The 23,927-nt window shown below is 46.1% G+C and overlaps 1 protein-coding gene across 1 annotated transcript; it reads right to left on the reverse strand.

Annotated features, from left to right (window-relative positions):
• Window positions 1-56: 56 nt before the first annotated feature.
• On the reverse strand, window positions 57-21,889 carry Fxr2 (FMR1 autosomal homolog 2). Its single transcript, XM_052756642.1, has 17 exons — window positions 21,656-21,889; window positions 12,445-12,497; window positions 12,030-12,123; window positions 10,822-10,893; window positions 10,570-10,718; window positions 9,614-9,707; window positions 8,238-8,354; window positions 3,913-4,083; window positions 3,662-3,740; window positions 3,218-3,327; window positions 2,638-2,724; window positions 2,127-2,352; window positions 1,770-1,967; window positions 1,478-1,678; window positions 1,293-1,388; window positions 1,045-1,145; window positions 57-750 (listed from the first exon to the last, which is right to left on the reverse strand). Exons 1-17 carry the CDS (start codon window positions 21,734-21,736, stop codon window positions 655-657), a joined length of 2,025 nt encoding a protein of 674 aa, XP_052612602.1. The 5' UTR covers window positions 21,737-21,889; the 3' UTR covers window positions 57-654.
• Window positions 21,890-23,927: the final 2,038 nt, after the last annotated feature.

Here is a 23,927-nt window from a genome sequence, read left to right on the forward strand (position 1 = left end):
CTTAGAGATCCAAACAGACCAGAGACTGGGGACAAATAAGGCATGGGAACCACAAGGCCATTGGATTTTTTTTATTCTCTTTTTAAATACTGTACAGTGAAAAATAAATACGCCTTCTCATCCACCAGACAAGGTTATTCCCCCCAATTCCCTGGGGGACCTTGTCACCCCCCCTTCATACACACCCCTGGTTCTACTCCAAAACCTTCCCCATGCCTCCCACCCACAAATACCCTCACTATCCCCGTCTTCCACAGTGATGAGGCCCCAGAAATGGGGGGTACAGGATGGGAGGAGGGATAGCAGGGGAGCCCCCCTGAACTGTCAAATCTGGGTGGGTCAAGGAGCACCCCCACCAACAGGCGGAGAATGGGGGTGTTCAGAGGTCGGGGCATTAGAGGATAAAGGCACATCCAGTCTGATAGGGAAGGGGAGGCTCCCCTCACCCTGGGGGTTGGGTGGACAAGAGGGAAGGGGTATGACCCTGTTACACACCCCTCCACTAGCTCCTGGAGGTTGGGGGGGACCCAAGCTGCTGTGCCACCCCCCTCCCCCATAGATAAGAGCAGCTCCAGCGCAGGTCAGTTGGACCCATGAGGGCCATGGTGGTGGGCAGCAAGCGAGATGGAGAAAGGAGGATGTGGACTGGAGGTTTTATGAAACCCCATTCACCAAACTACCCAACTCCAAGGGGGCAGAGAGCTCCCCATTCTCCGAGGGGCCCTTGGGAAGCTTGCTGACAGAGTCACCCTGAAGAGGAAGCAGGAGGAAAACGAAAAGAAAGCAGTCCATCAGTACACAAAGTGTAGGCATTCCTTTTCACTGGAGACACATGGAGACCAGGGCCGATTCCCCCATCTCCCTGTGCTCTAGTCACTGTGAGCCTAGCCTTCCGTCCGCGCCAGCTCTGCTCTAGCCTCGGCTTAACCTCAACTCCACCACATACAGCCAATTCAACAACTCAGGTAGTTCCTACACAAGTTTTCTGTGTCCCTGCCCCAAATAAAAAAAAAGAATGGGGTAAGCTGTATCATGACTGCCAACCTTCTGTCCTGAAAGAGAATCCTCTGAGGGTTTCGTGCATTCCAGAGGTGGCCGCTGGCGGCTCTGAGACTCTGCCCGTGAGATATAGTCTGCCACAGTCACTAGGAAAGGCAGAGAGGGATCAAGACTTTCAGGAACACAGGGATCCATCTCCACGGTTCCCACTGAACCCAACCCTGGTTTTCCTAGAGCACCAAGCATTCCATTCTTAGCTCTAGGAAGGCTCCAATCCTGCAATGTCAACTGACCTGGTTGGCGGTCTCCGCTGATGGACCCATCAGTTCGATTACCACGATTGCGGCGGCGGCGGCTGCGATTGCGTCGCTGGGGTCTTGATTCCTCTTCTGTGGAGTAAAGAAAAGTCATCCACCCACCCATCCTCTCATTCTTCATTCTTTCTCAAGACACCTAAGAATGCAGGCTTGCCCCTCACCCAGGCCGTTCTCTGTCATGTTAGGACCATCAGACTCCAGGCCTCCATCCATGACAGTCCTGTCTTCATCAGTACGACGGCGGCGGGAACGGCGACGACGGGCACTTGCTGGAGGGGGTTCCCCAGGCTCTGAATCAACTGGGGGCTCTGGTTCAGATGTGTCCAATAGGCTATAAGGATTACTGTCTGGGTCCTTTAGCACTGAGGAGAGGAAGGAGAGGGACTCGGGGTCAGGTGACAACTATTTTCTTCTGTGGGCCCATATATATATGACCCCCAGCTCTCTGATAACCTGAGCTAATAGATGATGAGTTGTATCTTGAGGTAGGCCGGGGAACAGGTGGGGGTCCCCTTCCCCGGCCCCCAATCGGCCGCCTCCGGCTTTCTTCTCCACGGCTTGGGGGATCTCGGTCACCAGGTCCTGCTCGATTAGGCTCATCTCTCTTTTCTGACTCTGTCTCAGAAGCCGTGGATGGGTCTGAGCTGGGGCCTGAGGGGCACAGAAGGGTTTAATCAGAGCCACTGGTGTTGCCCTACCACCTCCTCCAAACTACAATTCTTCCTATCACTCACAAGCACCCAAGTCACTGCTTTCCCCAGGCTTCCCCCCAAACATCCACCTCCTCCACCGCTCCCACAGCTCTCTCACCATAGGCAGGGCCACCAGTCCTCCGGCCCCGGCCCCGGCCCCCATAGCTGCCCCCGTATGTTCGGGTCGTGTGCAGGGAAGAGGAGGAGCTCTCATCTGTAGTATAGCCAGCCTTGTCACTGCCGCCACCACCACCCCGTCCACTCCCAGGAGGACGAAAGCCCAGCCCAATCTGCCGAAGCTGTTCATCAATTTGCAGTCTCTCCAAGCGAAGCTGTTCAACCTCCTGTTGGAAAGAAGACAGACAACACAGGAGAGTGAAAATGAGTGGACAGTCCACTTCCTTCATGCTTTTCTACTCACATGGTCCCTGTGCAGCTAAGCTTTTGAGATACAAGAAGGAAGACACAGGCTTAGAAAGAACAGGATACAGTCCCAGAGCCAAACGATGAACCAACAGTCCTGTTCTACACAAAGACACAGCAGGCAGGCCAGCCCCAGAGATTATATACCAGCAGCCCCTGCCCCCTAGTTCCCCCGGCCTGTCTGACATGGCTTCTGACATTTGTACCTGCAGGTAGGAGAGGTGGTACTCTAGCAGTGCCTGGGCATTGCTGATATTCTCTCGGGTGCCAACAAATATGAAGGGAACCATTCCCTAGAGAACAGAGCAAAAGAAAGAGTACAAGTCAGTTAGGTGTGATGGTACAAATAATCTTAGCACTCAGGAGACAGAGGAGGAGCAGGAATTCAAAAGCTATCCTTAGCTACACGGTAAAGCTAATTAATTTCAAGCACAACCTATGCTACATGAGATTCTGTCTCAACCTATTCCCCCAGGCATGGTGGCACACACCTTTAGTCCCAACATTGGGGAGGCAGAGGCAGGCAATATCTCTGTACAGAGTTTAAGGCCAGCCTGGTTCACAAAGTTAGTTCCAGGCCAGCTAGAGCTATATAGTGAGTTCCTGCTCAAAAAAAGGAAGACAATCAGGAAGGAAAAGATTGCAATGTTAAGCCCACTCTCAAAGGACAACAGGACACAGTCTACTAGGGCCACGTTCTGTGCTCCACCCTCTAAAGTCCCCAGACCTCAGAAAACAGTGCCTCCTACTTCTAGAAGACGATTTCTAGGCCTCTGTGCTCCATACCTCCTCCCTGGGGTTCTTCTTGTCATTATCACCTTCCACACGAACCCTCACCACACCAGACTTATCCACAATCTCCTGGATCACTTTCCCATTCTTTCCAATCACTTTGCCTAAATGGATAAAGGAGGAATTAGGCTTTTAATTTTTGTTGTTATTGTTGTTAAGGAAATAAAAGTACATGTCTTCTATAGCCCCTTCTCTACATATACTGCACTTAATGCATTCTCCTATTTCTAGGAATCTCATAACCTCTCCATGGGATAAAATGCTACAATCTCCACACACTTATCATTCCCTTTTTCTCATTCCTATGTCAGACTATTCTGTCCTTATGAAACCAGAAGCCCACAGAGTAGCATCAATCCTAGTCACATGCCTAACACTGTTTTCAAGACCCTGCCACCCGGGCCCAACTATTCCTTTCATACACACACCCAAACTCACCAACCAGGTTCCTGGGCACTTGTACAGAGTCCTCAGAAAACTCCAGGTAGCTTCGAGCTTGTCGGCATGCCTCTGGCGTCTATAGAAAGAGTAAGCTAAAACAGAACCTGGATCTCTGCCATTCTCTGACTTTGGAGAAATAAGCTGCTACCAAAGTCAGGCGGGAGGTCACCACAGCTCAGACTTGCTTTCCACTTTACCCTCTCTCCCCTCAGTCCCCCAAGGAGCCAAAAGACCCATCTTTGGCTGACCTCCCCATAGATGCGGAAAGTGCAAGTCTCTTCACCCAACTCAATGGCAGTCACTCCTGGCACTTTGCGGGCCTGCTGGATGTTGGCACCATGGGTCCCAATTGCCAGACCCATCAGGTCCTCTCTCACTGTAAACTCCTCTTGGAACGCTGCTGCCAACTGCTTACTTGTCTGAAAGGAAAAGGCACTGTGAGATCATGGTGGTGGAATCTCAGAACACGTGTCCCAGGTGGCTAATCCTGTGTATAGTTTAAATAAGGGAAAACGTATGAAGAAAACCAGGACCACCTGTGGTCTGGTAGCCACTGAGCCCTGCACAGAAATCTCAGGCACTTTTAAATACGAGGGTTTGTGGGCAGTGATTAACTAATGAGGGCAGTTTGAGCTAGAAGCCACCAACGTTCTAGATTTGGCTCTAACACTAACCGGATGAATGGTCCTTAACAAGACACACCCTTGTACCTCTGGTCTATCACCTGACAAGTCCTTACAGCTGGCCTACTCACTCTGAAGTAATAAGAATACTATCCCTCTCTCTGTGAGTTCGAGGCCAGCCTGGACTACCAAGTGAGTCCCAGGAAAGGTGCAAAGCTACACAGAGAAACCCTGTCTCGAAAAACCAAAAAAAAAAAAAAAAAAAAAGAATACTATTCCTCTTTTGAGCCCTTCCCACTCTCAGGAGTTCTCACTTTTCAGTAATAAATCAACGTTTATCCTGCTTAAAAGAGAGAGAGAGAGACAGAGACAGAGACAGAGACACTAGCAGACCGGCAGTGGTGGCGCAGGCCTTAAATCCCAGCACTTGGGAGGTAGAGGCAGGAGGATCTCTGTGAGATCGAGGCCAGCCTGGTCTACAGAGTGAGTTCAAAGACAGTCAGGGCTACAGAGAAAAACCCTGTCTTGAAAAACAAAAACAAAAAAACAAACACAAAAAGACTAGCAATCAAGTTAAACAAGGCTGACATCCAAGAGGCTTCTTAAAATTCTTGTGTTTGCCTACATGCTCTAGGCCTATGTTCAACCCCTGGCATCAAAAACAAACTACTGGGCACGAGTATGATCAAAACATTGTAGGAAATAATTAAATAAATAAATTGCTGGGCATCAAGCAGCAGAGGTAGGCAGATCTGTGAGTTCGAGGCCAGCCTGATCTGCATAAGAAGTTCCAGGACAGCCAGGGCTACAGAGAACCTGTCTCAAACACCAAAATAAATAAGCTGCCTATGAGTGTTTGCTACACACACACTTTTTTTTTTTTTTTTTACCATTTACATGATCAAATTCCTACTGTTTTGATTTAAATTTTTTTATTTTTATGTATGAATATTTTGCTTGCACGTCTGTGTGTACTGTGTACATGCTTGTTGCTCCCAGAGGCCAGAAGAGGCATAAAATCCCCTGGAACTGAAGTTAAAGATGGTTATAAGCTGCCATGTAAGTGCTGGGAATCAAACCCAGGTCCTCTGCAAGAGCAACTGGTGCTCTTAACTTTCTAGTCCAAATAATAGGTACATGTCACTATGCCCAGCTGTCCAGTTCTTCTTCAGATGGGGTCTCACTATGCTGGCCTTGAACTAATGCATTCAAGCAGTTTTCCTGCCTCTCCTGAGTATCTGGGTAGAGTCAACTGTTATATGCAGTTTCTCATACTCTAGGCAAATGCTGTACCACTCAGCTATAGTCCTAACAGTTATTTTAAAACACTGCCTATTGTAGGTCAGTGTTCAAGAACTTGCCTCAAGTGTGGAAGGCTCTAGATTTAGTCCCCAGCAAAGAGATAAAAAGAAAGGGGTTGGGAAAAGAAGAAAAGGAGTTATTAGCTGGGTACAGTGGTACACACCTTTAATCCCAGCACTAGGAAGACAAAGACAGGTGGATCTCTGAGTCTGAGACAAGTCTGGTCTACATAGCAAGTTCCAGGCCAGCCAAGGTTACACAGTGAGACTATATGTCTCAAAAAAAAAGAAAAGAAAGAGAGAAAGAAAGAAAAGAGAATGTAAGGAATATCAAGTATGCAAGCTTCCCTTTCCTTTTTTTTTTTTTTTTTTGTTGTTGAAGACAGGGTCTCTCTACATAGCCCTAATAGCCCTGGATGTTCTGGAACTCTATGTAGAGATTCACCTACCTCTTCCTCTAAATTCTGAGCAAGCACTTGGCACCTATGTCTAACTTCAATTACTCAGGGCATGTTACCATAGAAAGAGAAAGCCAAGTTCTAAGAGAAAAGAATATTCTACCCTTTGTTAAAATCTGCTTTTGGGGCTGGAGAATTGGCTCCAAGGTTAGGGTAAGTCTAGTAGAAGACCCAGATTTTTTGTTTGTTTGTTTTTTTGTTTTTTGAGACAGGGTTTCTGTGTGTAGCTTTGTGCCTTTCCTGGAACTCACTTGGTAGCCCAGGCTGGCCTGGAACTCAGAGATCCGCCTCCCCAGTGCTGGGATTAAAGGCGTGCGCCACCACTGCCCGGCGTGAGGACCCAGATTTTATTCTCAGCATCTATCTGGCAGCTCATAACCACCTTTAAACTTTAGCCCCAGGGGATCTGATGCTCTCTTCTGACCTCCATAGACACCATGGATGCAGGCAGGCAAAACACTCAATACACATAAAGTAAAATACATTTTTATTTGTTTTTGAGACAGGGTTTCTCTGTGGCCCTGGCTGTCCTGGAACTTGCTTTATAGATCAGGCTGGCCTCAAACTCACAGAGATCTGCCTGCCTCTGCTTCCTGAAAGGCATGTGCTACCACATCAGGTAAAAAAAAATAAATAAATGAATATATATACATATTAAATATTTATTCATTTATGTACTTTATGTAAGTGTTTTGTCTGTATGTACATTTTCTCACCAGAAGAGGGCATCTGATCCCATGGGACTACAGTTAATAGACTGTTGTGAGCTACCATGTGGTTGCTGGGATTTGAAGTTAGAATCTCTGGAAGAGCAGCTAGTACTCTTCCCTCCAGCCCAGGCAAAATAAATCTTAAAAAAAGAAAAAAAACCTGCTCATTTGTGACTGGCAAAGACATGTTTCAAGTGGAAGGAATGGTGACTTTTCATGTCCCAGTTCCCTGAGCAATAGCCCTGGAGAAGACTGCAATAATACACAATTTGCATTGTCTCAAAGAAAAGCCTCCCAAAAGGATCAGTTCATTTGATAAATGGAATCAGAAATCCAATTCAATCAAAACACATACATATCTTATACTCATTTAGAATGGTTTAACAGCCAGGCATTGGTGATGCATACTCAGGAGGCAGAGGCAGGAGGATCTCCATGAGTTCCAGGACAGCCAGGGCTGTTACATAGAGAAATCCTCTTTCAAAAAAACAAAACAAACAAAAAGATTGGTTTAATCATTCTGAAATGAAAACTTAGAGAATGTCAGAACTCAAAAACTTGTAGAGAAGTCAAGGGTGTGGCTCATTAGAAGGATACCCACTCAGCAAGCAATAGGCTCTGTGTTCTATCCTCAACCTAGGAGGAAAAAACAACTTGTGGGCTAGGGATGTACTTTAGCTGGTAGAGTGACTGCTTGGCATGCATGGAGCTCTGGGTTAGATCCAGATCCCAGCACTATGAAAATCAGGTGTAGATGGTGGTGCAAAGGCAGGCAGATCTCTGAGTTCAAAGCCAGACTGGTCTACAGAGCCAGTTCCAGGACTGCCAGGGCCCAGAGAGACACTGTCTTGAAAAGAAACAAACAAAAAAACAAGCTGGGCGTGGTGGTACACACCTTTGATTCCAGCACTTGAGAAGCAGAGGTAGGCAATCTCTGAGACTATGACTAGCCTAGCCTGCACAGAGAGTTTCAGGCCAGCCAAGGAAACCAGTGAAACCCTGTTTCAAAATGACAACATTGCCGGGCAGTGCTGGTGCATGCACTGCACTTGGGAGACAGGCGGGTGGATCTCTATGAGTTTGGCCAGCCTGCTTTATATAGCAAGTTCCAGGACAGCCAAAGCTATATAACAGAGAAACCTTGACTCAAAAAATAGATAGACAGAATGTACTTTTGGCCAGATATGGTGGCACATCTTTTTAATCCCAGTACTCAGGAGGCAGAGGCAGGTGGATCTTTATGAGTTCGTGGCTAGCCTGCTTTACAGAGTTAGTTCCAGGATAGCCAGAGGTACACAGAAACCCTGTCTCAAAAAACCCAAACAGAACATGATAGAACACTGTCCTCTAGAGAATATAAGATCAAACAGCCAATCCAGGACTAATGACCCAGTAGCCTTTCTCTATGTTTCAGAAACACAAGAAGATCAAAAAGGAAAGAAGAACATTATGCAGCATGAGAAAGAGCAGCCAAAACTTGCCTCTAGGTGCTTGGTAGCTTCTTCATTGCGGGACATAAGCAGCAATTTGGTTCGAAGGCTTCGAAAATGCATATCACCCAGCAAAGATGCCCTCTTCACAGGGGCTTCAGTGGTTGACTGGGAAGAAATGAATAGGTCTTAAATGCAAAATACACCCCAGGGAGCATCAGAGACTACGCAATGCCAGAGTCCCTGAAAGAAGGCAGGTGTCAAGAATGAATTTCAGCTGAGCCAGCTGAGCCATGGTGGTTCAAGCCTTTGATCCTAACACTTAAGAGGCAGAGGCAGGTGGATCTCTGTGAGTTTGAGGCCAGCCTGGCTTACAGACTGAGTTCCAGGACAGCCAGAGCTACACAAAGAGAAGCCCTGTCTCAAAAAGCTAAAAAAATAAAAGAAATGAAGTTTAAAATAAGGTGTGGTAGCACATGCCTATCACCTCAAAAATAGGGAAAGTAAAGCAGGAAAACCATCAAACAAGTGCAGCTTCAGCTACATAGTGAATACCAGGTCAGGCGGGGGTGGGGGTGGGGGGGTGTACACCTTGTCTCCAAGACAAAAAGAAATGAGGTAGGTTGCAGGAAAATTACTGTCCGTCACTAAATATTGACAGAAGCCATTTGACAATAAGGAGCAAGTACAAGGTGAGAGTTATTCAGTGGGGTTTTCCCCCCTTTTTAAAGATTTATAGCCGGGGGTAGTGGTGGATGCAGCAGGTAGATCTCTGTGAGTTTGAGGCCAGACTGGTTTACATAGTAAGTTCTAGGGGAAAAAAAATTATTTCTATGTGTCTCTCTCTGTGAATGTGTTATGTGCACACAGGTGCAAAGACCTGAAGAGGGTGTCAGATGCCTTGGAACTGGAGTTACAGCTGGTTGTGAGACACATGGAAAAGGCAGAACAGGAATTCCCAGGGCTGGCTAACTGGACAGCTAGCCTAACCAGAAATGGCTTGCTCTGGGTTCAAAAAAAAAAAAACAAACTCTGCCTTGTAAAGTGTAGAGTGATTGAGAAAGATACCTGATACCAACACTTCAGGCTTTCCCAACCCCTCCCCCCATGGTGTGCACCTATATACACGCAAATACACACACACACACACACACACACACACACACACACACACACACACAGATCCTAACATATCCAAAGCTAGGGTACTTGTCTAGAGCACATAGGTATGTGAAAAACATGGTTTAATCTCTCACATTGGGAAAAAAAAAGGGGGAAATTAAGATACACATGAGGAAAACTAAGGAAGGGTCAGGAGTAACAAAGTCACAAGTAAGTGTGAGCAGTCTAGCATATCCACTTTTGCAAAAGTTTACAAAGGGAAAACTGTTGAAAAGCCTATGTTAAATTCAAGCATGAAAACTCACCAGAATAAAGAGCTCACTGTTTGTGATGTTGAGAAAGATGCAATTGGCTCCCAGTGCTTTCTTGAACTCTTTATGGACGTTTTCATTGGAGCAGCTGCAGAGAATAGTAAAGTATTCACGATGGAGCAGGAAGGGTTCAAGGGACAAAAAGCAGGGAAAATAAGAAAGATAGAACCACTGGTTTTTGTTGTTGGTTTGGTTTGGTTTTGGTTTTTCAAGACAGGGTTTCTCTGTGTAGCTTTGGAGCCTGTCCTGGAACTTGTTCTGTAGACCAGGCTGGTCTTGAACTCACAGAGATCCGGCTGCCTCTGCCTCCCAAGTGCTGGAATTCAAGGCGTGTGCCACCAATGCCCAGCTGTTGTTTTGTTTTTTGAGACAGGGGTTTCTCTGTGTAACAGCTCTGGCTATCCTGGAACTCACTTTGTAGACCAGATTGGGACAGAACCATTGCTAAAGAATAGGGATTTAAGAAAACTATTGTTTAATGATTATAAATGTTTGTTTAAAAAGGTAAAGTGCAAATGTGAATTTAATAAGAAGTTGTAGATTTTCAACACTGTACACAAACTCCTTTGCTACAAATAAGTATTTATGCTTCAAAAAAAAAAGAAAACTGTTTTTAAAAATAATCAGAGCACAGCATAGTGGCACACACCTTTAATCCCAGCACTCAGGAAGGCAGAGGCAGGTGGATCACTGTGACTTCAAGGCCAGCCTGGTTTACACATAGTTTCAGGCCAGCCAGAGCTTGTGCAGTGAGGCCCTGTCTCAAAATAAACAAAACAAAGAGAGAGAGACAAAGATGAAAAATGGAAGGGGTACAGGTATATCATGCAAAAAGATTCTCACAGGGCCAGGGGATGAACAGCAGACTGAAGAGTGGGAGACCCGGGAGAAATAAGGACAGAGCCTGGCACTGTAGAAAACCCCCAATTTCCAACCTCCCCAACACTCACGCCTCTCTGAGATCTTCAGGCACAGCCATTGTAACCTTGAAGAAGCTGCCTTTGGTTGCAAGGGGATTGGGATTAACAGGCCGAAGTCGTTCCAGGGTGACAATCTCATTGTAGGTAGCATCACAGGCAGCATACTCAATGACATAGAACTGGCAGAAAGGAAAAAGGAAGTGAATGACCTGAGCATCCATTTGCTACCTTTCCAAGAACAAAACACTTTCAGGAGTTCTCCAAAGGGCCTCAGTCACTCACATCTCCCTTCATCATCCGAACCCGGGCCAGCCACCAACCACAAGGTTCCTGTTCGTTGGCTCTTGAATAAACCTGGAAAAGTTAGAAATAAAGAGACATAGCACTGAAGACTATTCAAAAACATCAAGAATTGGAGAAAGCAAGCCGGGTATGGTAATGCACACTTTTAACCCTAGCACTCGGGAGGTAGAGACAGGTGGATCTCTGTGAGTTTGAGGCCAGCTTAGTCTACAAGAGTCAGTTCCAGAACAGCCAAGTCTGTTACACAGAGAAACCCTGTCTCAAAAAACAAAAACAAAACAAAACAAAAAGCAAACAAAAAGAATTGGAAGCTGGGCAGTGGTGGTTTAATCTCAGCACCTGGGGGATCTCTGTGAGTTTGAGGCCAGCCTGGTCTACAAAGTGAGTTCTAGGACAGCCAGTTCTAGGAGAGCTGTAACACAGAGAGACCCTGTCTGGTGGGGAGGGGGGATTGGAGAAAGCATTCAGATACTTGAGAAGCATTCCTAAACCCACAAAGGAAACCAGAGTAAGGAAATACTAACTGAAAAATATGAGGTCACTGGGTTTTAATTATTTCATTTTCCATGCACAGTGGGTAAGAGCTCTCCAAGTCTGATGACTTGAGTTCAATGTCCTGACCACCACTTGTGAGCTGTGGCACACTCATGACACACACACACACACACACACACACACACACACACACACACACACACACACACACACGATATGCCCAAGGCCCTGGGTTTAGTTCTAAGCCTCACACACATACATATCTTGGAACTCTAGGAACTAGACTTTAAGTGGATTTATCGCACATCAAGAGTGGCCCCTTTAAACTGGTGCACCCTCAGATCACACCCAGGATGGAAAGGCACTGCTGCACCTTCCTTCACTGGCTACATGGCTAGAAGTGGTGGTTCAAATGAAGAGGGAACAAAATCACTAAGTTAAAAACCCAGAATCCAGCTGGGTGTGGTGATGCACGCCTTTGATCCCAGCACTCAGAAGGCAGAGGCAGGTGAATCTCTGTGAGTCAGAGATCAGCCTGGTCTACAAAGTGAGTTCCAGGACAGTCAGAAAACCCCTCTCTTCAAACACACAAACACACACACACAAACAAACAAACAAACAAACAAAAAAAGAGAATCCTGAGTGGAAAAAAGGCAAATTGACACTGGAAAGGTGGACTTCACAGGCCTTACCTCGACCTCATCTCCTTCTGTAATCTCCTTATTATAGTCAGCTGGAGGTGGTAGTCGGACGTCCCCAAAAGGAATCTGTCTCTCACTTTGCCAGCTACAAGACAAAAGTGACATGAAAGCTATTCAGGTTGATGTGATTGTCCACTTCTTTACAAGGGGTTACTCTCTTGCCAAGACCCCGTTTATCCTTCCTGGCAGTCAAAGAGTCACAACAACAGGCTCTGCTCCACAGTGGTCTCTTATCCCTTGCTACCCACTATCAAATGCCTACAGCTTACACCAAGCTATCTGCCCTTTTCTTTCCTGGAATTCTCACCCAAACTCCCAGCTCCCTGCCACCTGCAGGCCTCAGCAGCCCCGGCTTTCTCACTCTCCTTCTAGGACCTAGTGTGCCTGTCTATTCCTAAGGTCTTACTTGTTTTCAAAGAAGATGGTGACAGAGTCTTCATGGACATCCTTCACAAAGCCCTAGAAAAAATTTTAGAAAAAAAATGTAAAAAATATTAATGAAAATACATTTAACCACCATCTCAGCCATCAGGAAGAGAAATCAGAAACCTTTAAAATTAAGAGGTTTAGCAGGGGATGTGAACAGTCTAAACACAGCAAGGAAGATGTATTGGAAAAGAATATAAACAATAAGAGAAAGGAAACCATCCTGACAAAAATACAGAAATAATATGGGGTAAGAACAATGCAGACCCTGCACCAGAACAGCCTGGAAACCGGTGGTCTCCTCAGGGTCCCAGTTACTTCCCCGTCTGCCTGCCTCCTGGTGTGCTAAGCAGCTTGCCAGAGTTCAATTAAAATACCAGAAACTTTCAGCAAGCTAAAAATATCCCACAAGACAGTGTACGACTGGACTAGAACACACAGAGGACATCAGGGCAAAAAGTGAGAAGAGTTTAACTTTGCAGGGACCTGGCGAATTTAGTACCCAGATGCCCAAGTCCTTGGAGAATAACTGGAACACTGGAGTTCTAAATAATCAGCAGTTTACAGAAGAAAAAACTAGCATTGAACAGATGTCATAATTCTGGATGGCAAAAATAACTACTGAATCTGAAAATAATATATGCAGAAGACCCCATCTTGAGATCACGACAAAAGCAATCATCAAACAGTGGCTTATTTTCTAAGAAGGCCACACTGCATATCCAACCTACAGTCTTCAGTTCTCCTGCCGCCTTTCCCTATTTTTCACACCAAGATCTCTAGTTTTGACAAAGTACAATTCTTTTTTTTGTTTGGTTGGTTTTTCGAGAAAGGGATTCTCTGTCAACAGTCCTGGCTGTCCTGAAACTCACTCTGTAGACCAGGCTGGCCTCGAACTCAAGAGATCTGCCTGCCCTTCCCTCCTGAGTGCTAGGATTAAAGGCATGAGCCGCCACCACTGCCTGGCTCAATTCATTATTTTTTAGGAACTATGCTTCTCCTTTCATATCTAATAAACTTCTGGAACCTAAATCCACTAAATTTTGTATGTTTTAAATTACACACTGTATATGTGTGTATCATGTGTATACATGTGCGTGTGAACACATGCATGCTTCTGCCACCACATCTTGTGGAGGTCAAAGGACAACCTATGAAGTTGGTTCTCTTCTACCATGTGGATCCTGGGATCAAACTTGGGCCTACAGGCTTGATGGCAGATACCTTTACCCACTGAGCCATCTCCCTGGCCCAAGCTTTTTATTTGGCATTTAGGTATGTAACAGATTTTACAGTAGCCCAGGCTAGCCTCAAATTCATACGCAGCAGAGCCTTTAACTTGATCTTCCTGTCTCTGTCTCCCAAGTGCTGTGGTAACAGGTATGCACCACCATATTCAATTTATTTGGTGCTCAGAGTGTTTTATGCATGCAGTATCAACTGCACTACACTCGCAGCCCCAAAACTGCTTTCAATTATTATACATTACTTTGTACTTCCTGATTTTTGATGAAAGTGAAAAGGAAGTCTGGAGAAAGGATAGTGCTTTTCAACAAATGGTGTTAGAAAACCTGGACAGCCACAGACAAAAAAAAAAAAATGAACTTTGATACCTCATATCATATACACAATTTACCTCTACAATTTTAAATGGGGGTGGAGAACTGGCTCAGCAGTTAAGACCACTTGCTACTCTTGCAAATGACCCAGGCTCACAGGCTCGCACCTATAGGAGTGACTCACAACCACTTCTAACTCCAATTCCAGAGGACCTGACCTTGTTCTGGCCCGTGCAGGCAGCAGGTACATATGTGGTACGCATGCCGACAAGCATTCATATACATAAAATTTTCAAAAATAATTTTTAAAATATTTATGTTTATAATTTTTCATTATGTGTGTAGGTGTGTGGGTCTGCTTGTGGGTATGGGAATGTTGAGTGCAGGTGCTCAAGGAGGCCAGAAGTGTTAGATACCCTGGAGCTGAAGTTATACAGTTGTGAACCCCCTGATGCAGATGCTGGAATTGAACTCCGGTCCTCAGGAAGAGCAAGTGTTTTTAACTGCTGAGCTGTCTCTCCAGTTCTAAAAAAGAAAAAAATAAATTTAATGTATCATAAGCCAAGCATGGTGAAGTACACATATAACCCAGCACTCAAGTGAAGGCAGAAAGAGCAGAATTTGGCTAGGCGGTGGTGGCGCACGGCTTTAATCCCAGCACTCGGGAGGCAGAGGCAGGTGGATCTCTGTGAGTTTGAGGCCAGCCTGGGCTACAGAGCAAGTTCTAGAACAGGCTCCAAAGCTACATAGAGAAACTCTGTCTCAAATAAAAAAGAAAAGAAATAGCCAGGTGGTGGTGGTGCTCACCTTTAATCCCAGCACTCGGGAGGCAGAGGCAGGCGGATCTTTGTTAGTTCAAGGCCAGCCTGGGCTACCAAGTGAGTTCCAGGAAAGGCTCAAAGCTACACACAGAAACCCTGTCTCAAAAAACGAAAGGAGAGAGAGAGAGAGAGAGAGAGAGAGAGAGAGAGAGAGAGAGAGAAAGGAAGGAAGGAAGGAAGGAAGGAAAGAAAGAGCGAGCGAGCAAAATTTTAGGGTCATCCTTGGTAGAGGCACCTGTGGGCGCCAGGCATACAAGCAGTACACAGATATATATGCTGATAAAATACCCATACACAGGCTGAATGCAGTGGTGCACAGCTTCTTTAGTCTCAGAATTTGCGTAGAGGCAGGTGGATCTTTGTAAGTTCAAGGCCAGCCTGATCTACATAACAAGTTCCAGGCCACCCAGAGATACATACATAGTCAGACATTGTCTCAAAAGAAAATTAAAATAAAAATAAAAAATTAGTTGCCACTGGGTGTTGGTGGCGCACACCTTTAATCCCAGCACTTGGGAGGCAGAGGCAAGTTGACCTTTGCAAGTTTGAGGCCAGCCTGGTCCACACAGCAAGTTCCAGGACAGTTAGGGCTACACAGAAAAACCCTGTCTAGAAAAAAAAATTAGTTGCCAGGCAGTGGTAACACATGCCTTTAATCCTAGCACTCTGGAGGCAGAGGCAAGAGGGTCTCTGAGTTCCAGGCCAGTCTGGTCTACAGAGCGAGTTCCAGAACTGCCAGGGCTACACAGAAAAACCCTATATCTATCAAACAAACAAACAAACAAATAAAAAAATAGGGGGCTCTGGCTCTGGAGTATATACTTTAGTGGTAGTGTGTGCTTAGCATGTACAAAGCCCTGAATTCAATCTTCACATCAAAACCAGTAAGAAGGCAGGTGCTTCTAAAGGCTAACAGGCTCAAGTACCAACCCTGAGCATAGGAGCTGGGAGAGTGGCAGAGCTTAGGAGAAAACAGACCAATAATCTCCAGAGAATGCAGAGCTCCCGCCACACAGACCAGTCAACCACCACTTCCTGTACCGTTCTTCCTTTATATTGGGAAAATCTAAACCTGGATTTCGCACCAGATACAATCTACTTTGGCTGTTTTGTGTAAACAGTCTCACTATACAGCCCTGGACAACTTGGAACCTGTTATGTATACCAAGCTGTTATATGGTCTTGAACTCAGAGAGATCTACCTGCCTCTATTTCTCAAGTGCTGGGACTGCAGGCATATGCTAACATATCCAGGTCTGTGTGGTATGTGTATGTATGTGAAAGCCAGAAATCCTTCTATTGTAATTTTTGAGATAGAATCCTTCACTGAACTTGAACTGACCAATAAACCCCTGGGTTTCTCCTGTCTGCCTGTCAGTGCTAAGATCACAGAGTTTTGCTGCTACACCAAGCTACTTATGTTGGTTCTTGGGATCCGCACTCAAGTCCTGATGCTAGTGTAGCAAGAACTGAGCTATCTTCCCAGCCCTACTACTACTTTTTTTTTTCCCTTAAAGATTTACTTATTCATGTAGGCAGTGATGGCGCATGCCTTTAATTCCAGCACTCAGAGGCAGAGGCAAGATGATCTTTGAGTTCCAGCCTGCTGATCTACAGAGCAAGCTCCAGGACAGCTAGGGTTATACAGAGAAACCCTGTCTCAGAAAACAACAAAACAAAATAAGATTTGCTTATTTAATCTGCAGGCATGTATGTGCACCACTGTGTCCCTGGCTCCATCAGAGATCAGAAGAGGATGTCAGATCCTTGGAACTAGAGTTATGGACAGTTGAGAGCAACTATATGGGTGCTTGGAATGAACCTCAGTCCTCTGAAAGACAAACAAGAGCTCTAAACCCATAAGCCATCTCTCTAGACCGCTGTTTTTGTTTTGTTTTTTGAGACCGTCTTTCTTAGAACCTTACTATTGCCCAAGTATGGACTAGTTAAGACATCCTGGCTTGGTTCTTAGCATACTTTTTAAAATACATTTCCTCGCAATGTCTATCTTCTCTTTATTCAGAATCAATGCCCATTCCTGCTACTCTCTACATGGTAACTCTTCCAGAGCACTTCCACTGGTCAGTATTCGCCTGGTCCTGCTTCCCTTTGGGTTCTTTAGCTTGTCTGAGACAGGATCTCAAGTGGAATTAACTATGTAGGTGAGGATGACCACGAACTCCTGACCCACCAGTCTCTACCTCCCAAGTGCTAGGATTACAGGGATACATCACCAAGCCTAACCTTTCATCAAACAAAGATCCAAATGTCCATCCCCAAGAATTTGTCCCCCAGGGTGAATGTAGATTTATTAAGGAAAAGTGGGACAGAGAAGCCAGGCTTGGTGGCATTCACTTCTAATCCCAGCACTAAGGAGGCAGAGGCAGGTGGATCTGAGTTCCAGGCTAGCCTGATCTGTACAGTGAGTTCTAGGCCAATCAGGGTTATATAAAGAAACTCTGACTTTAAATAAATGAATGAATGGCAAAGAACTCCTTCGAGTAGGAGAGGCCCAAAGTCTTAGTAGATTATCAAGATACTTAACATTTATCAAAAACATTCTAAGGAGAAAAAAAAAGTAGAAAAGTAATATAATCACTTGCTTGCCTCTTAAATAGTTTCTCACTCTTTCACAAAGGCTATGTCTAAGACTCTAATTCTCTACTATGTTGAATTGACCCATAGAGTAGCAATATTACCGTTTCTTTCTTTTTTCCCTCAACAAATAGTGACTTCCAAGGCAGAAATGCTAAGCTCAGAATAGAATCATCCTTCTTCTGCAGTATAACCCAATGCCACTTATCCTTATACCTCCAGCATCGTTTTCCCTTCACCTACTTTCCAGAATAAACTCTCTTCCCAACATCATACTCCAGTTCCACCTCTGCCTCTGAATTCTACCCATTCACTTCAGATACAAGGTTTTCTCTGGAGGACAACAGTTATGGAAAGGAACTCCAGGGTTCTGTTTGGTCTATGTCACTGGGGAAATGAGCAAGTGCATAAAATCTGTTAGAAAACCTTCTCTATCCAGATGATCTGATTCAAAGGCTGTAGCACTTCCTGGCTTAGCTTTCTGGGCTTTGCACTGTGAGATGAATGAAGAAAGCTCTTCAGTTTCTAGACACTTCTGTTTCTTTAAATAAGAAGATATGAAATTAACCTCTATCTTCACCCTTGAGAAGAAAAGGAATTCTAGAAGAAAAAGAGCCAATGCAAAAAGCATGTTTTGAAGCTGATGATGTCCCTTAAGAAAAGAAGGCTGAGCCAGGTGGTGGTGGTTGTGGTGCACAACTTTAATCCCAGCACCCAGGAGGCAGAGGCAGGCAGATCCCTGTGAGTTCGAGGTCAGCCAGGTCTACAGACAGTTCCAGGACAGTCAGGGCTACACAGAGAAACCGTGTCTAGGAAAAAAGAAAGAGAAAGAAAAGAATGCTGGCTGGTCAGTGGTGGCACATGCCTTTAATACCAGCAGTGGAAAGGCAAAAGTAGGTGGCTAGCTGAGTTCGAGGCCAGCCTGGTCTACAGATTGAGTTCCAGGACAGCTAAGGATACGAAGAGAAACCCCCATCTTTAAAAAAGAAAAAAAAACACCAATAAAAAACAACCCACACATTATGAAGTTGGGGTTGGTGATATGTACCAATCCTAGCACTAAGTAGAGGCAGTAAGACCAGAAGTTCAAGGTCATCCTCAGCTAAAAGTCAATCTGAGCCACACCTTAAAACAAAAAAGTAAAAGCTTGATAGTACAGTTATAAAATAACTCAGATCTTAGATCTGGTATCTGCCCTAGAAAAATCAAAATAAAACACAATTTTGGGAGAGAAGATGGGGATCTCCCCAGATTTACAGATCTAAAAGACAGGTTAACACTCCTTTACTCACACCAAAGTTTGCTGAGTCATGAATATTAATCAGCAAGTTTGGAAGATAAGCAATTACATTACACACTGAGTTTAAGAAATATTAGTGCAATTGTAGGGAACTGTTTTAACTCAGTCATGGAGCAGAAAGTGCTGAAGTGGCTAGAATACAAGAGTTCCATTGCTAGCCTTTTTATTCAACTGTTACTGTTAACTCTACTCTGTATCAGAGAAACCTATCCCGTTTCACTCAAATTTGTTACTGCTATGGCCCACAGGTAAAAAGGAAAAAAATCCAGAGACTTTCTGTTGGAAACTCATCTATGTAACAGAAAATATATCCCTTCCCAACCACCTCAGACAGTTAATTTGACCTGAGCACTGATCTTTCCCAGCTGTGCATGGCTCCCATGCCTCCTAGAACAAAAGCAAGTATCTTATCTTGATCTCATGCTCAATTTAAGAATCTTTTCCCAAATTGGGTATGGTTGTGGATGATTTTAATCCCAATATTCAACAGAGGCAGACCTATATCCCAGTAAGTTCAAGGCCAGCTTGGTCTACACAGTGAGTTCCAGGGTCACATATAGAGATCCTGTCCCCCAAAAAAAACAAGCAAAAGAAAACAAAACAAAAAACAACAACAAAACTTTTCTTGAAATTTAAAATTTGGGGGTGAGAAGGATACAGGATAAAGGCTAAGATATATCAAGGAAAAAAGAACTAACATCTTATGAAGAAGGGTACTTTTTTTGTTTTTGGTTTTTTGAGATTAGATTTTCTATTTCAGCCTTCCAAGTACTAGGATTAGAGGCATGGACCACCATACACAGCCTAAGGAAGACTGTTTTAACAAATGCAATATAAGTCTGAGGAAAAGAATATTAAAACATATGGCCAGGTAGTGGTGGTGCACACCTTTAATCTCAGCACTCGAGAGGCAGAGGCAGGTGGATCTCTGAGTTCAAAGCTAGCCTGGTCTACAGAGTTCCAGGACAGACAGGGCTACACAGAAAAATCGTGCCGCCCCCCCACCTCCCAAAACATAAATGTGTCCCATCAGAACCCGAAAGGAATTAGAGACTTTTGTCACAGAAAACATAAATGTTACAAAGACATTTTTCCAATCAGAAGAAAAAGTACCAAGACTCAGGAGAGTTAGGAAGGTGACAAGGGTCAGAATCTGCTAGGAGCTTTCTTTCAGCTATGCACGAACAGGCGGACATCAGTGAGGATTACACAGGAATACAGAAATACAAGATAAAGCCCAAGACGTAACTGAGAGGATAAGCTAACACTAATAGATATGTACACCCACAGGCACTGGGTAAAGAACTTGATCAGAATAGGCAGGCTAAATGATATGGCACTTATAGTTGAGTAAAATACAACTTATCAGTCAGTGGAAGTGGGGGCAGAAACCATCTACAAGGGCGAGCACAACTCCTTTTCCAGCTACAAAAAGATACAATTTCATAGTAGTCAGAGAAAGTCATTTCCAAGGGCATGAGAAAGCAGAAAGGTCTCCTGGGGTAGGGGGTGGACCCGAGGAGATCTGAAGTAAAAGGTGGCTCATCTAACTTATCTGATGCTATGAAAACTCCTTTCTCTCCAGAGTAAAAAGAGTAAGGAAGGAATCAAAAGTTTCTGGGACAATTCCACACATAAAAGTCAAAAGAGAGCTAGCAGTGTTGGAGGCAGAGGCTATGAGCTCAAGGCCAGCCTGGTCTACAGAGCACAGGACAGCCAAGGCTACACAGAGAACCCCTGTGGGAAAAACCAAAGTTCAAAGAGGTTCAAAATTCCACCTATCAGACGATGAGAAATACCTGGGAGCAAGGAGAGTCAGTCTTAATCTACATTGGGGAGGGGGATCCAGAATAAGACTCAGAACAGATCCAGAAGGTGGGATGGATGTATGGACAGAATGAAGGAAAAGACAAAAGGTCTGATCTAGTATGGTGCCTCAAGGCTGTAATCCCAGAACTTAGAAGGCTGAGGTAGGAGTACAGAAGAGTTCAAGGTTAGCCTGGGCTAAATAGTGAGAGCTACATATCAAGATCCTGTTCCAAAGCCTAGCCCCGAAACAGCTCAATGAGGAATCAAATCTTGGGCAAAGAAAAGCTGAAATTAGCAATTCTGAAAGATACTTTTCTCTCTCCAGAAAGACTGTCAACAAGTAGAAATCTGTTCGAATAAGAACAGAATCTTGTTGAGACACCCTTTTAATGAAGCTTAAACTTAAGAAGCCAATAGAGGAACGACCTAAATGTATCTGGAGTCCAAGAGATAAAGAGGAATCCATCCCTGGGTAGCTGGTTTTGGGATAAAGGTGTGGTGGGGTGACAGACTTGTCCAACAAACCTACTTTTATGGCTGATAAAACCTGAGGCCAAAGATGCTAAACACCACAAATGGGTTCTGACCATTTCTTCTTAGGCAGGGAACAAGAATATAAAGATCAAAGTTGAGGAAATGGTCTAGAGGCAGCAGGCAGAAGCCTCCCTGCAGACCGAAGACCTAATGTGGGACAGTGGGCCTTCCCAAGGGGTCATGCAGGAAAAGAAAGGCTCTCCCATGTGCTTGGGCCGTGGAGAGGCTGGGATTAGGAGCTCAAGCATCTCCTGCACTAAGACACAAGCCAAGTCAATTAGAAGCTGGGTAAAGGGCTTTCTCCGGAGGGCCCAGGAGTGCCCATCCACGCGCAGTAATGACCCGACGGTCCCGCTTCAGCTGAGGATAAAAGCAGGTGTCACAGCAGCCTCCAAGATAAAAGCACGAGGGGGAACTCCCACGGTCTCCCCGGGAGGGTTTCGAGTGGGAGCGTGGGTCGAAGGTTCTAAGGGTCAGGACTGAGCTCCAGAAACTCGATCCCGCTGCACTCTTCCCTGCCTCGGCGGGGGGAGGGGGCTGAGGAGGGTGTCCCGGGGCGACGCGCCGCCTCACCTTGTAGAAGGCCCCGTTGGAGCCCCGCACCTCGACGGGCAGTCCCGGCTCCACATCCCCCCCAGAGGCCAGGCCGCCCATGGCGCCGCCGCCACCACCTCCGACTGCCCCGGCAGCGGCTGAAGCAGAGCTCTGAGTGCGGGCCGGGCCGGGCCCCCGGCGTCTCCCGGGAGGAGGAGCCGGAGGGGGAGCCGCGGGGGGCGGGAGCCGGGCCGGCCCCACGGCGGCCCTGCTACAGCCGACGAGCAGGGGGCCGGGGCCGGGCCGCTCCCCGTCCGCCGCCGCCGCCGCCGCCGCTGCCTTGGTCTCCGCCACCGTGAGAGGAACGGCCGCCGCCGCCGCCTTCGTCACCTCAGCTTCCGCCCGCCGGCGCCCCCGCTGCTGCCTCAGTCCCGGGACCCGCTGCTGCCGCTGCCGCTCCACGGCCTCCACCTCCCCCTGCCGCCGCCGCCGCCGCCGCCGCCGCCGCCGCCGCCGCCGCCTACTGCGCAGGCGCACAGGGCACCCGCCCGCCGCGCGCGGAGCCCGAGGGCCAAGGCGCAGGCGTCGAGGCTGGCGACCCAGCTCCGGCTCGCCAGCGCGTCAGGGCTTCCACATTCTCTTCCCCTCTCTCACGCCCCCTCCTGGTCGCCGCTCTGCGCTTGCGCAGAGCGAGGCGAACGCTCTAGCTCCCCCACCCCAACCTTCCACTGTCCCTGTCCCTTCCTTTCCCCGCCCCACAACACTGAGCCCGACCAATCCGGCGAAGGGAGGGGCCGCGCTCGCTCCATCGGATTGGACTTCCGCCCCCACCAAGGGAGCCCCGCGGAGCCAGGGCAATTTAGGGATGGGCATGCGCCGGAATGACTGCTTGGTCACTTTCACCACCTTTGTCTTTCTTGGTGCACACACTCCAAAGTGGGGGGGGCGGAAGGGAAGCGGGGGGAGCCGAAAGGCTAAAAAAAAAAAAAAGTTGCCCAGTGCGCATGCGCCGGGCTTCGTTGTCCCTGCGCATGTGTTGACTCTCTGCCTCTATAGGAGATTCAAGAGTCACCGTTCTTGGCTTGAGTAGTTTGGGTTTTTTTTTTTTTTTTTTAAAGTTTTGTGAGACCGGGTCTCTTGTATCCTAGGTTGACCACGAACTCACTAAGTGGATGGGGAGTGACCTTGAATTCCTGAAACCTCCCAAGTAAAAATTACAGGCAACCATGTCACTGCCATGCTTGCCCTAAGTTGATTCTAATATTCTAGGAAATTCAAGGCCATATTGAAAAGAAAATGCAACATGATCTGATACATAAGTGCTGGGGAAATTCAAAACAGGAAAATTGTCATGGAGTGAAAAAAAAGAAAACCAAGCCTGGCCTGGAAGATGGTTCAACTTATAAAGCCTAAAGACTGGGGTTCAATTCCTGGACCCACGAGATGGAAGGAGATACCCACCTCCTGAAAGTTGTCTTCTGACTATCACACGTGTGATATCACTCATGTTCACCCACACATATAACACAATAAATTTTTTCTTAATTTTTTTAATACTATTTTTTAAGTAAGAATAAAAAGGAACAGCCGGGTGGCACAAACCTTTAATCCCAGCACTCGGGAGACAGAGGCAGATGGATCTCTATGAGTTCTAGGCCAGTCTGGTCTACAGAGAGTTCAAGGACAGCCAAGGCTTTATAGAGAAACCCTATCTCGAAAAAATAAAATATAATGATAATAAAAAGGAACTGGGATATAATTTGTACGTGTTTGTACAAGGCCTTTGAGTTTGATCCAGAGCACAGTATATAAATAAACCAAAATTAAATCAATAAATTAAGTAAAATGGAATGTTATACTGAAAAAAAAATATCTTGTAGACATTAGTAAGATATAGCAAAGAAGCCGGGCGGTGGTGGCACACGCCTTTAATCCCAGCACTTGGGAGGCAGAGGCAGGCGGATCTTTGTGAGTTCAAGGCCAGCCTGGTCTATAGAGCGAGACCCAGGAAAGGTGCAAAGCTACACAGAGAAACCCTGTCTCGAAAAAAACAAACAAAAAAACCCCACAAGATATAACAAAGAAGAATGGAGAGATACTTCAGTGGTTAGGAGCACTGGCTGCCCTCCCAGAGGTCCTGAGTTCAATTTGAAGCACCCACATGGCAGCTCACAACTGTCTATAACTCCAGCTCCAGGGGATCTGACACCTCACATAGACATACATGCAGGCCAAACACCCAATACACACAAAATAAAAGTTAAAATAAATTATTTTAAAAATACACCGGGCGGCAGTGGTGTACACCTTT

Source organism: Peromyscus californicus, unplaced genomic scaffold (genome assembly GCF_007827085.1).
Source record: "Peromyscus californicus insignis strain IS unplaced genomic scaffold, ASM782708v3 Scaffold_3__1_contigs__length_106647218, whole genome shotgun sequence".
Classification (NCBI taxonomy): domain Eukaryota; kingdom Metazoa; phylum Chordata; class Mammalia; order Rodentia; family Cricetidae; genus Peromyscus; species Peromyscus californicus.

Excerpts from the sequence above, each read along its gene's own strand:
- Fxr2 (XM_052756642.1), bottom strand. The coding sequence starts at position 21,736 with ATGGGCGGCCTGGCCTCTGGGGGGGATGTGGAGCCGGGACTGCCCGTC. Across the intron at positions 1,389-1,477 it reads CATGACAGAGAACGGCCTGG|AAGAGGAATCAAGACCCCAG; the intron begins GTGAGGGGCAAG and ends TTTACTCCACAG. Across the intron at positions 751-1,044 it reads ATTCTCTTTCAGGACAGAAG|GGTGACTCTGTCAGCAAGCT; the intron begins GTTGGCAGTCAT and ends CTTCCTCTTCAG.